The sequence below is a fragment of the Delphinapterus leucas genome, chromosome 1 (genome assembly GCF_059928025.1).
Source record: "Delphinapterus leucas isolate spDelLeu-1000000601 "Yukka" chromosome 1, BTC_Dleu_Yukka2, whole genome shotgun sequence".
Lineage (NCBI taxonomy): Eukaryota > Metazoa > Chordata > Mammalia > Artiodactyla > Monodontidae > Delphinapterus > Delphinapterus leucas.
Window position 1 is genome coordinate 67,653,484 of NC_143129.1, and position 14,027 is coordinate 67,667,510.

At 42.3% G+C, this 14,027-nt stretch overlaps 1 protein-coding gene across 1 annotated transcript in view; it reads left to right on the plus strand.

The window, feature by feature from the left end:
- ADCY10 (adenylate cyclase 10) overlaps window positions 1–14,027 on the plus strand; it is a 96,760-nt gene that overhangs the window by 66,649 nt on the left and 16,084 nt on the right. The window contains exons 21-25 of the mRNA XM_022560065.2: window positions 4,710–4,779; window positions 5,566–5,797; window positions 7,693–7,800; window positions 8,304–8,485; window positions 12,006–12,162. Of these exons, the coding sequence (XP_022415773.2) occupies window positions 4,710–4,779; window positions 5,566–5,797; window positions 7,693–7,800; window positions 8,304–8,485; window positions 12,006–12,162 (749 nt within the window). The remainder of the gene's footprint in view (window positions 1–4,709; window positions 4,780–5,565; window positions 5,798–7,692; window positions 7,801–8,303; window positions 8,486–12,005; window positions 12,163–14,027) is intronic.

Sequence of the window (14,027 nt, forward strand, 5' to 3'; positions counted from 1 at the left end):
TACTCTTTGTTGCAGTGCATTGGTTTCTCATTGTGGTGGCTTCTCTTGTTGCGGAGCACTGGCTCTAGAGCGCAGGCTCAGTAGTTGTGGCTCACGGGCTTAGTTGCTCTACGGCGTGTGGGATCTTCCTGGACCAGGGCTCAAACCCGTGTCCCCTGCATTGGCAGGCAGATTCTTAACCACTGTGCCACCAGGGAAATCCATGAGGTATGCTTTTAAGAAATGCTGGAGGGGCTTCCCTGGTGGCGCAGTGGTTGAGAGTCTGCCTGCCGATGCAGGGGACACGGGTTCGTGCCCCAGTCCAGGAAGATCCCACATGCTGCGGAGTGGTTAGGCCTGTGAGCCATGGCCGCTGAGCCTGCGCATCCGGAGCCTGTGCTCTGCAACGACAGAGGCCACAACAGTGAGAGGCCCGCATACCGCAAGCAAAAAAAAAAAAAAAAAAAAAAGGGTTGGAGAAGGACATATCATAAGAGGTTCAAGGACACAGCATTAGCTATGAATCAGATAGTGAGGAAGTTGATTTTCTTTTCAATTCTCTATCAATCCTCATGTCCTTCCTAAAAACTTATTATCTGACTCTTGATCCATTCCAAGGATCAACAGCCCATGGGCTCCCTCCTGGGTTCTTTCGTTCCACTTGCTCCATCTAATTCTTCAGGGAGTACTCCTCTCATTCCTTGATCTTCTTGACATGTGCTGAAATCTCATTTAATGTTTCATTTACTCATTCATCAAATATTTATTGGGTTTCTGATATGTGTCAGACAGTGCTCTAGGCACCTTAGATGCATCAGGGAACAAAACAGCATTCTATTGGGGAGAAGCAGACAATGGAGAGAAAACATTAACAAAGAAGTAAATTCTGTAGTATGTATAAGTGATCCCAAGGAGAAAACCAGAAAAGAATGTTGGGTAGGGCAAGGGATTAGGAATGCAGAGTCGTCAGGGTAGCCCTCAGTGAGAGGTAAGATTCATGGAAAGGCAAAGGAAGTGAGGGATTTTATTGTATGGATGGCTGGGGAAGAGCATTCTAGGCAGAGGGGAGGGCCAGGGTAATGGCCCTAAGATAGGAATTGACCCCTTCCATTCTGTATATTGTGAGTTTATGCTTTTAAAAATTATTTTATTCTTGTTTTAATGGGGTAAAATGTGCTGGACCTGGAGGTCAGGAGATAAATAAAAGAGGTCAGTTTTTCATCTTGAACTTGAAGTCTTATTTCTGAGTCTTTGAAACCACAGGTGAGCAAGTACTATCTTTGCTTTTCTCCTTTCTTCTGAGAACCTACAAGCATTCCGTATATTTCTTTTCTTTTGATTTTTACAGATCCTCTTTGAAGTAGGGAACTTTTAATATATTTCCTTCATAAATGAAGAAAATTGAGACCTAAAAATAATATGATTCACCCAAAGGTTGAATGATATGACAAAAATCATATCTTATATATCCTGACTTTATTTGCTTTATTTAGCCTATATTGCTTTTTGCCACATCTCATTCTATCACTATTACAATTTGAAATATAAAACAAAACATATAGGATGTTGAAGAAGCAATAGCATTTTATTTTTTATTTATTTATTTTTTTTGCGGTACGCGGGCCTCTCACTGTCGTGGCCTCTCCCGCTGTGGAGCACAGGCTCCGGACGCACAGGCCCCGTGGCCATGGCTCACGGGCCCAGCTGCTCCGCGGCATGTGGGATCTTCCCGGACCCGTGTCCCCTGCATCGGCAGGCGGACTCTCAACCACTGCGCCACCAGGGAAGCCCAGCATTTTATTTTTAATCATTGATTTTTTTTCCCCAAAAAACACGCATTTATTGAGTATCTATTATGTGTCAGGCAGTGATCTAGGCATTGGGGATATAGTGATGAAAATGGCAGACGTGTCTATTCTCATATATTGAATTTTAATAGAGGCTGATAGACAATAAACAAATTAATAGAAGCATCAGGGGGACTTGGAGGCCTTGAGAAATATTCTGAATTTTATTCCAAATGGATTAGAACACATTAGAAAAGTATTGATTAGAATTAGTATTGGCTGCATATAACAAGGACCCAGCTAGAGTGGCTTAAATTTATTATTAAAGTTCCTAAATGTACTTCTCTCTATGTAAAATGCTTGTCTCATCACTGGGACTGGTGTGGAGGCTTTATGATCATCAGAGATCCTTGGTTCAAAATAGTAGCTGGAGTTCCAGCCATCATGTTCACATTTAACACTAGAAGGAGGAGAAAAGAAACCAAAAAATGAAAGGGATGCCCCTTCCTTTTTCAGTAGTTTTCTAGAATTCTTCCTACCCAATACTCCCCTTATATCTCAAGGACCAATACAATACAATAATACAATACATCACATGGCTATATATCCAGTTGCAAGGGAGGTTGGAAAATGTAGCTCCCCCAAGTAAAATTGAGTTCTATTACTAAGGAGAAAAGGGACAATGGAAGTTGAGATAGGAAACAAGCAGTTTCTGCCACTGAGATCTGAATCATTTTTTTAAAATTATTATCTCATTTATTTATTTTTGGCTGCGTTGAGTCTTCATTGCTGTGCATGGGCTTTTTTGTTTGTTTTTTTGTTTCTAGTTGTGGCGAGGGGGGCTACTCTTCATTGCGGTGCGTGGGCTTCTCATTGCAGTGGCTTCTCTCATTGTGGTGGCTTCTCTCATTGCGGTGGCTTCTCTTGTTGTGGAGCATGGGGCCTAGAGCTCAGGCTCAGTAGTTGTGACACATGGGCTTAGTTGCTCTACGGCATGTAGGATCTTCCTGGACCAGGGCTCGAACCCGTGTCCCCTGCATTGGCAGGTGGATTCTTAATTACTGTGCTGCCAGGGAAGTCCTGAATCATGTTTTTAAAAACTTACTTTGCCTTCATTTTAGAAAACAGATTGAAGAGGATAGGAATAGGAGGGAGATCAGTTTTTCACACTTGTCTAGATGAAATTTGGTGATGGACTAGGGTGGTGCTATAGAGAAGATTGACAGAAGAAGATGGATTCAGATATGTATTGGAGTAGACATAATGGGACTTTCTGATGGACTGAATGGGGATAGGGGTGAGGGAAAGAAAAGAATCAAGGACGTCTAGGTTTTTGCCTTGAGGAGATGAATATGGCAGTGATGCCTTGAGAAATGAATATGGCAGTGATGCTTACTAAGACAGGCGAAACGTTGGTGGATATAGGTTTATGGAAAAGAGATTCAAGAGTTCTGTTTAGATCATTTTAATTTTGCAATTAGACATCCACGTGGTAGCTGCCGAGGAGACACTTGGATGTATGAGTCGGTAGGTAAGGGTTGATGTCGGGTCTTAAAGATGTAAAACCAAAAGTCATTGTCATATGGGTAGAATTTAAAGTCATGGGCAGGTGAAATTATCTAGGGAGAAATTTGGATGGAGAAAAGAGCCAACAGTCAAACTGAGGTTTACCAAAATTTGGAACATTGATAGAGGAGTAGAAGCCAGTGAAGTGAGCAGCCAATGAGGGAGGGAAACAAGGGAACGGGTATTATGAAAGCTGGTGAAAAAAAAGGAGTGGTCAATTGTCGTAAATGCTGCCAAGAGGTGTAATAAGATGCAGACAAAGATGTAACCTTTGGATTTGGCAACTTGGTTGTCACTGGTAACCCTGACAAGAAAGTTTTAGAGGAATAGGAGGATAAAAGCATAATTCAGTTTATTCAGCCTCTAGTCACTAGAGAGAAACTAGACAGCAGACTAGGAGAGGTGGGCAGATTAATCCTTATACAGCGTGATAAAGGATGATGATAGAGGTCTGCATGGGGTCAATGGGCACACACAAGTTGTGGCACTAATTCTATGGGGCAAGGGCACAGAAAGCTTTCAGAAGAAGGTGATAAGTATCAATAGATGCTGAAACTGAATTTTATAAATTAAAAGATCTGTGGAGTAATGCATTCACCTTGGAGTCAGGAGACTTCCATCACGAACAGATATATGATCTGAGACAAGTCCCTTCCCCTCTTTAGGATTCTTCCTTCTCCCTGAATGGAAAAGTGGCTAGATTTCAACAGTCCTCATTTGTTTTCTGTTTTAAGATCATTATGGAATTTTCTAACCTATTGAAGTCTAGATAGATTGAAGGTTTCAAATTCAAGGCTCTCAGCCCTTAAGTTAGCCCTTTGGGGTATTCCATTAATTGTCTGTATTTCTCCATTAGAAGCTGACATCGCTTTCTTCAGCATCATTAATTCATAGTTTGAATTACTGCAGGGTAAATTAGTTAGGATAATGTTATCATCTAAAACAAACCCCAACATTTCAGTGGGTTAACATCGTCGAATGACAGTTTTTTTCTGCCCAGGTAATGATCCAATGAGAATGTTGTCAAATAGCCTTGAACACAGTCAGTCAGGGACCCAGCCTCCCTGACTATGTTGTAGATTTGCTATCCCCTTAGATCCCCACAGTTAATTTGTTTTCCTGTGGAAGGAGAAGGTAGTGAAGATATCTAACCACCTCAATTCAGAGGTGACATATATTACTTCTGATGGAATCCCATTTTCAAACTAAACACATTCTTCACTTAAGATGCATTAGGGACTGGAAAATGTAGATCCTGGCTGGGCAACAACAACTTTGTCGTGGAAGGGGAACAGGAAGCTTCAGTGGACACCAGACATCTCTGCCACATGAACATTTCAATGACCCATACAACTCACTTGTTTGTTTATTTTCCAGCTGAAGAAGAGATCACCTTTTCCAGAATAGAGACTTCTAAGAGATCTGCAATATTTTCTGAAAATCTCAGGTACAGGCTTCTATAATTGTTTAGGAGGTAGAGCATGAACAACTGACATTAAATTCAGAACACTGTTAGAATCGCTTGTCTGGCCAGTACTCTGGGTCTTTTAGGCACAAATCAGAGGGTGTGCGTGGTGAGTTTGGTCAGTAGTTATGTAATGGAGCGGGAACCTATGGGCCCTTCCCAGGACAGACCCCCTCCCCCATATCCTCTGCTGTAGCTCCTCTTTGGGTTTTTTTGTTTTGTTTTAAATATTTATTTACATATTTCGTTGCGCTGGGTCTTAGTTACGGCAGGCGGGCTCCTCAGTTGTGGCATGCGGGATCTTTTGTTGTGGCAAGCAGGCTCTTCGTTGTGGTGTGCGGGCTTCTCTCTAGTTGTGGCACACAGGCTCCAGAGTACATGGGCTCAGTAGTTGCAGCATATAGGCTCCTTAGTTGTGACAGGTGGGCTCCTTAGTTATGGCTCACCAGCTCCTTAGTTGCAGCATGCATGCATGTGGGATCTAGCTTCCTAGTCAGGGATCGAAACCGGACCCCCTGCATTAGGAGTGCAGAGTCTTAACCACTGTGCCATCAGGGAAGTCCCTGTAGCTCCTCTTTGAAATACCTAGATAATAGTGTCTGATGCACACTTCCTGAGTTGCTTTACAGATGCTAAAACCACCACCAAGTGGAAGAAATCTACATTAGATTTTCTTATCTTGCTCTTTTGTTTTTGAAGATATGTTCATATCAAACACTATACTATATCTACAAATTATTACTCCTATTTATTTCTGCATTTGGACAGTTCTGAAGAAATAAGAGAAAAGATCTTGAGTTTCTTTGACATCATTATATCAAAAATGAGGACATCTGAGAATGACATCATCCCTCTGGAATCTTGCCAGTGTGAGGAAATCTTAGAGATTGTCATCATGCCTCTGGCTCACCATTTTCTGGCTTTGGGAGAAAACAACAAAGCCTTATATTACTTCCTAGAACTTGCGTCTGCGTATCTCATCTTGGGTGATAATTATATGGTAAGCTGTTTCTGCCCAGATCCCCTCCACCTTTGAGACAGACCTACAGCCCACAGGACCAGAAAGAAAGCTCTAGTGCTTTTTTTATTATTATTATTACTTCATGTTCTTGATTCTGAGCAGCACCCCCTTCTTTGAAAATCAAATTGCTCAGAAAGGAAATGAGCTGAGATTGTGAAAAAGTCAGAACAAACCACAACTACCATTATACATCATTTAAGATACTGCCGTCATTAGAAACTTGCTATGAATTGTCTACCTACATTGGACCCTGGTTTCAACTCTTCAGTTTCAGTAGAGTCTTCCTCAGTAATGTCCCAGCCGCATTTGCTCTCTGTCTTCCCCAAGTATCTGTCAGCACAAATACCTGTAGGTCTTTGAATAAGCACAAATCTAGTTTTAGTCTTGTGATCCCTGAAGGGGCTCACTCACTTTGGTCTTCAATGTAACCTGTGCTAAATTATCATACATACCTTTAGGCCACCAAAGCCCTAGTGAATATTTCTCTAGGATAATTGTAAATAACCTTCCAGGGCAATATGCCCTTAGAAATGTGGGGATTTGATACATATGATGAAATAAAAGAATTTATTGTTAAGTAAGTTGGGAAGCGCTGAGCTGAATAAAGCTAAATAGATTTTTGTACTACAGATATTTCAGGGTCTTAATACGCTAAGATCCATAGAAATCTCCCAGAGGGTTGGGCTAGGACTGAGACATATTTTTTCTCTCAAACTTATTTGACCTTAGATCACTTTTCATAGAGCAGCTGGCTGACTAAGCTTCCACGAACTCCCTTGAGGAAATGCCTTTCTGGGCAGAGCCTCCCACACCCGAGTAGCCATGGCTGCCACCCTTTATGCCTGCACTTGTGGACTGTTTCAGATTTTACATTTGTGGCCTAATTAAACTCCACACCTTAGATTTATATAAAATTTTAAAATTAAACCATTAAAAATGTCAGTAAGCTGTGGTTCTCTCAAATATTTATGAACAAAAGGCTCCTGTGCATATTTTATACACATATGTGAAGAAGGCAGTGATGCGGCCAGTGAGTACCAGGAAGAGAAGGTTTAGGCAGCCTTGGGGGCTAACTTGCTAAACCTGTGCTCACCCTCATCTCATTATCCAGGGAGTGACGAATGTTCAGGAAAACAACGATTGGAAGCAGAGCCCCAGTGCAGGGTCCCAAAATGTGGCATTTGCTTCCCCGTCTCCCAGCAAAGAAACCTTGTCTCCCTCTTTCTGCATCCAACACATACGCCTTAGGCTGCATGAGACTTGGGGACAGTGCCTCACCTTATTTTACTCTTCAAGTCTGACCTTGCCTTGGTGTTTACAAGTGCCAAGACTCTCTTCACGATTTCATAGGACGTTGAAGATGAAGGGAGGAGGGTTGCTCAGGGCCTTACCTTCCTCTTCCACTTCCCAACGATGGCCCTGGCAAAAGAAATGGGAGTGGCTCCTAACTCATTCCAAAAGTAGAGACTGGCTTGTCATAGATGTGAGGATGCTCTCAGGAGCCATGAGTACACTGTTGGAAATAGGGAGGTTGGCGATGGAATTACTCAAAGAGGGAAATTGCCCTGGGGAAAACTTCAGGTAAGGTGACTTACATGACAACATGAGGAAAGGAGGAGGTTTCTAGATTCATCCTCTAGAATGAGATTCAGTAGATCAAGAGGAACATGAAGGTGACCCATATCTTCAGCAGGAACTTTCCCCACCCTTTCTGTCTAGAGTTTGAAGGACTCTGGTCAGGAGCTGAAGGAAGAGATGGAGGTGGGAGCTGGGTGGTCCTGTTTCTCTTCCTTCAGTAGAGTCTGGGGCAATGGCCCCTCCTTGGTCCCAATCCCTGATGACTCAATACCTTCTACTTCTTGTGCTGGTTGCAGGCTTACACAAATTTGAATGAGGGAGAGAGGTTGCTGAAAATTCTCAAGAAGGAAAAATCTTGGAGTAAGACTTTTGAGTGGACTACCTTTTTTACCCTCAAAGGTCAGGTAAGAAACCATTAGAAACACGGTTCATCTGTTCTTTATCATTGGGGCTTTACGTAGAAGAAGTAGTAGAAGTCATCCCTATACTTTCTACATCCTCCTCCCATCCTCTGCCACAGATCTTTCCCAAGACTCCAGAACCCCAAGCCTTGGGCCTCCTCCTCACCATCACTTGTCTGCAGCAAGATCTTCTTTAGCCTCTCGGTTGACAGCTTTATGAAATGTTTTTCTAACAACCTCCCAAAATCGACAGGAATGGGTAAACATTTTCTCAGAGGTAGATGATGAACAATGAGGATGCAAAGTCCTAGTCATTCAACCATCCTTCCACAGATACATCCAAGAAACATTTCCGATTGTGCCAGGCCCTGGGAGATCTTGTTCCTGGGCCTTAAATGACCTTTTTTGGATAAGATTCCTTAACTATGTATTTTTGGAACATACCAGCCAAGCCTAGAATCACTGCTTTTCTTCTTTTCCTTTCTTCCCCTTTCTTCTCCTTCTAGGTCTGTTTCAACATGGGCCAGATGGTGCTTGCCAAGAAAATGCTGAGGAAGGCCTTGAAGCTCCTCAATCGAATCTTTCCTTACAACTTAATCTCCTTGTTTCTCCAGATTCATGTTGAAAAAAACAGACACTTTCATTATGTGAATCAGAATCAGCAGGCCCAAGAGAGCTCACCTCCAGGGTAAGGAAGGAGCTGGGGAGAGCTGGGTGTCTCATCTCACTCCCCAGAGGAGAGAGACCTACACATAGTCCAACAGTCAGCCCCCAAAGCCTGGGCCTCTAGCGGGCGCAAGGAGTCCTGGTGGCTCGCTGGTGTGGGAGGGAATGTGTGGGAGCGGGGCTCCCAGGCCAGGGCTGGGTTGCCTCAGAACAACTTAACAGGCAGCTTTTGCCAAAGGGAGTTCGGGTGACAAAACCTTAAGGGAGTCCTTTGCAAGGTGAGCTCCAGTGCCCCTCCCCACTCATCTTACCCACTAACCCCTCTGGCCATCCATGTTCCAATGGGAATCTGCACCACCTGTTCCTAGAGCCTCAGTCACAAGTCCTCTTCCAATTCAGTGCTAAAACCCTGGGTATTGTCCCTGCCCCCCCAAAAAATGGCAGGTCCTGAAGACATCTGCCAAAAGACAAAACAGCCCACCCATTTTTGTAGCTCTATATAGATACGTGGGTTACATGGGGTATCCATCGGTCAAGATTATACCATTAAGATATGTACATTTCAATGTACATAAATTTTATCTATAAAAGAACTACAAAAAATAATGAGGTGGGGTAGGAGAAGGAAACAGAGTAGAAGGATAGATGTAATAAGAATGTTGATAGTTGCTGAAGCTGGATGCTGGGTACATGTGGCTCATTATATTTTTCTGTTTTACTGTGTGTGCATGTTTGAAATTTTCCACAATAAAAGTTTTAAAAATGTATTCCACCTACCTAGCAATTCATACCAAGAGAAATGCCACCTAGTTGGGGATCTGGAGAGCTGGCAGTAGATCTCTTCCATCTTGGGAGAGGCCAGCTGCAATATTCCCACAGGTTCTGCCTGAGGTACAAGTATCTATTTCTATGGGCAAATTGCTGCAATTCTTTGGCAATCCCACCAAAAACTGCCTTCCCCAGTTTCTTGAAAGTGTTCCCTTGACTATGGGGGAGGCTGGGATGGAAATGAGGTGCAGCTGAGCTCCTTTGCAGGCTGGGGACAGGCTTCTGAGAATCTAAGCCTGCTGCTTCAGGAGACACCAGGAGGGGGAGGGGCGGGGAGAAGTTCAGCAGAGATCTCTCGGAGAGGTAAGAGAGAATTGGAGTTCGGGTTCACACAGAGGGTTGCCAGATGAAATAAAGGATGCCTAGTTGAATTTAAAGTTCAGATCAATAATAAATGATTTTTTTTTAGTACACCTTATATCACACAAGATATTTAGGACATATGCATTCTAAAAGAATTGTTTTGAAGTTCAGATTTAACTTGGCATCCCATATTTTCATTCCCTAAATCTGACAAGCCTAATGTACAGCTACATTTTGTAAAAGGAATAAGAAGTACATGCACAAGAGGAGAAGGTGAAAAAGTGATGATCAGGAAGAAACTACAGAACAATTGGCTTAAAATGCTGTCCAGTCAAAAGGTTCTCATCTCAAATATAAGGACATTAAGAAACAATATTTAGGGGCTTCCCTGGTGGCGCAGTGGTTGAGAGTCCGCCTGCCGATGCTGGGGACACGGGTTTGTGCCCCGGTCCGGGAAGATCCCACATGCCGTGGAGCGGCTGGGCCCGTGAGCCATGGCCACTGAGCGTGCGAGTCCGGAGCCTGTGCTCTGCAACAGGAGAGGCCACAACAGTGAGAGGCCTGTGTACTGCGAAAAAAAAAAAAAAAAAAAAAACAGTATTTAATGTCAGAATTTCTACAGCTTCATGAACTCCCTATGTTATAAGGGATTTTACCTTCTCCATGTTTCCTTAGAAACTTTAAAAAATAATTTCCACAACAGAATGAATGTCATCAATGTCTAAACTGCAAGTACCTGGAATTCTTCTTTAAGAATCTCTAGTAGGATATCTTCCTTTCTTCTCATCTTTATTTAAAATCTGCTTTTTTTTTTTTGCGGTACACGGGCCTCTCACTGTTGTGGCCTCTCCCGTTGTGGAGCACAGGCTCCGGACGCGCAGGCTCAGTGGCCATGGCTCACGGGCCCAGCCGCTCCGCGGCATGTGGGATCTTCCCTGACCGGGGCACGAACCCGCGTCCCTTGCATCGGCAGGCAGACTCTCAACCACTGCGCCACCAAGGAAGCCCTAAAATCTGCTTTTTGATAGTTATTTCTAGTTATATTTTGTTTTCTTGGCTTTGTTAAATTACTAATATTGCAGCCAGTTTAGGATCCCATTTTTATCACAAATAGAGAAGATTGGGGGCTACATTACCAGTTAAATGACTTGTGGATGCTGAGGCTGAGACCCCAAACATTCTCAGTATGTGGTCAGCCATCCTTCCCTTGAATAATTCCAGCACAGGAAGTTCACCATCTCCTGTGACATTCCACTCCGTTGTCAGAATGTGTTTTAGTCTGTTTGGACTGCTGTGACAAATTACCACAGGCCGGGTGGCTTATTAACAGCAGAAGTTTATTGCTCACAGTTCTGGAGTCTGGAAGTCTGAGGTCCTAGTGCCAGCGTGGCTGGGCCAGGGCCCTCTTCAGGGTCACAGGCTTCTTCTCGTATCCTCACATGGTGGAAAGGGGCCGGGAACTCTGTGGAGTCTCTTTTATAAGAGCTCTAATCCCAGTCATGAAGGCTCCACCCTCATGACCTTATCATGTCCTAAAGAGCCCACCTACTATTACCGTCACTTCGGGGAGTTAGAATTCAACTTATGAATTTTGGGGGATGCATTCAGACCACAGCAGAATGGGATTGTTTAAAAGGCTCATTTCCTTTGTTGAGCTGAGACCTAGTTCCTGACAACCATGTGTAACAGAGGAAATGACACACTGGACTGGCCGGGCTGGAGGTGGCCAAGGCTGGAGTCCTGGCACCATCACATTCTAGCTATGTGACTTTGACTTAATTACTTAACCTGTCTGAGTCTCACCTTCTGCTCATGTAAAATGGGGTTAATTATTCCTTCCTTTCTTACGGGGTTGTCATCAGTCTCAAATGTGATAAAATGATATAAATGTGCTTTTTAAATAATTTCATTTAAATGGCAATGAACTGACAGGGGACAGGTGAGTTACATCAATTACCTTAATTAATCATCACAAAGTAGGTATTATGGTCCCCATTGTCCGGTGGAAAAATTGTGCTTCATAAAGATTCATGCACATGTACTACAAGATCCTACTGTATAGCAGGAGGAACTATATTCAATATCCTGTGATAAACCATAATGGAAAAGAATATTTTAAAAAACTAATGTATCAATATACATATGTATAACAGAATCACTTTGCTGTACAGCAGAAATTAACACAACATTGTAAATCAACTATGTGTCGATAAAAAAATACTATGTGCTGAAACTGAAAAAAAAAAAAAAATTAACGTGCATGTTAATTTCCACGTAAAGGAAACAGGCCTCAGACTCAAGTCTGTTTTGACCCCCAAGCCAGTAGTGAGGACTCTGCCCCTGCGCTTCCCTCAGGCATGCTGGTGGTGATACCTTCTTCTTATGTCCCATGTGTGTACTTTATCTAATAGGAAGAAGAGGCTGGCGCAACTTTACCAGCAAACCACTTGCTTCTCCTTACTGTGGCAGATCTATAGCTTGAATTATTTTTTTCACTACAAGTATTATTGCCACCTGGCAGCTCTGATGCAAGTGAATACTGCCCTGGAAACTCAAGATGATTTCCAGGTAGGGTATTTTTGTAGCTGCTTTTTACGTTTCTGAATCTCATTTGGAGAGAAAAGCCTAGTGAAAAGCCAATCAAAATTCAAAATCATGAAGATTTAATAAAAACCTTCCAGACTAGATTGTTCCGCTGAGGCTAGCAGTTGTCAGACATTTTGGTCCCAGGATCCCCTTATACTCCTAATAATTGAGGACCTCAAATAGCTTTTTATATGGGTTTATATATTTATATTTTTTATATGGGATCATATATTTTTATGGGGTATATCTATTGATACTGTCATATAAGAAACAAAAACTGAGATACTTCAAAAATATTTTTTAGAGAAAATAAACCCATGACATATGAACATAATTAACATTTTCATGGAAAAAACTCTATTTCCCCAAACAAAAAATTTTGTGAGAAGAATGGCATGTATTACATTTTTGCAAATACCTTAATGTCTGACTTCACAGGAGACAGCTAGATTCTCAATCTGCTTCTACTTTCACTTCCTTGTAATGTCACATAATTCTCCCTTGGAAAACTCCACATTGTACTTGTAAGAGAATGAGGGTGAAAAAGGAAAATGTAACAGGATAATTCTTTTAAAAAGATAAAATCATTCCCTGGCGGTCCAGAGGTTAGGACTCCGTGCTCTCACTGCCGAGGGCCCGAGTTCAATCTCTGGTCAGGGAACTACAATCCCACAAGCTGCGCAGCATGGCCAAAAAAAAGTAAAAGTAGAAGAACACCCATCAAAGATGTTATTGAGCTCATTAAAGTTAGTGAGAGAACTAGTAAGATGTTACAACTGGTTCCCAGGAGAATTTAATTTATGAATGTATACAAAACTAGTCTAGTCACAGGGCAAGAATAGAATCACTTGTATCCACTGAACATTTCTATTTCTATGAAAAAGAATCATTTACATTATTACCAGTTTCCCAAAGGCAGTGAAAGGCAGAGATATAACCTTGATGAGTGAGCTAGACAGGACACCCACTGAATTTTTTTTGTTTTGGCCCATTTCAAGTTCTTTCACTGTTTTTCCTGAAAAACTGCTACACACAAAACAAATGGTCCACAAAACATTCTCCCTTCTTTCTGAAGGTTTTACCATGCATTGTTATTAACCAGTCTTTTGCTATTAAACTTAAATGGCCAGTTAAAACAAACAGTTCTAAGACTGTTCTTCCACCACTGGTTAAGACTGGGGTGGCAGGTATTGGGGATAACATTCATTTAGCCTTCTGGGCTTTCTGGGCAGACTTGGTGACCTTGCCAACCCCAGCTGCCTTCTTGTCCACTGCTTTGATGACACCCACAGCAACTGTCTGTCTCATGTCACGAACAGCAAAACGGCCCAGAGGAGGATAGTCAGAGAAGCTCTTAACACACATGGGTTTGCCAGGAACCGTATCAACGATGACAGCATCACCAGACTGAAGAGTTGTTTAAAGAGTAACCAACTTCTCTTCAATCTCCCTGTTAAGTTTAAAACTAGAGTCCTTAACATTATTTTTGAAAGCAAACAAAACCAAACCAACCTTCCTTTATTGTTAAACAACAAAAGCAATACATGCTTGTTGTAACAATAAATTAAACATCACAGAAATGCATAAAGTAAAAAGTCCCTCAAATCTCTACTCCAACTGCAATAAATAGGTAACTGCTTTTTACAGTTACCCATTTGGTAGTTCGGAATGAATCCTTCCAGGCTTTTTGGTATGCAGTCATATATCCACACATGTAAGCTATTGCTTTTATTTTTCACAAAAATTAAAATTCATATATTTTGTTTAAGGACCCTGTGTGGGCAAAAGGGGCCCTTGAGCTTGTCCTGGATCACGCATTAAATAGGCGGCAGAAACTCAGCTCAGTT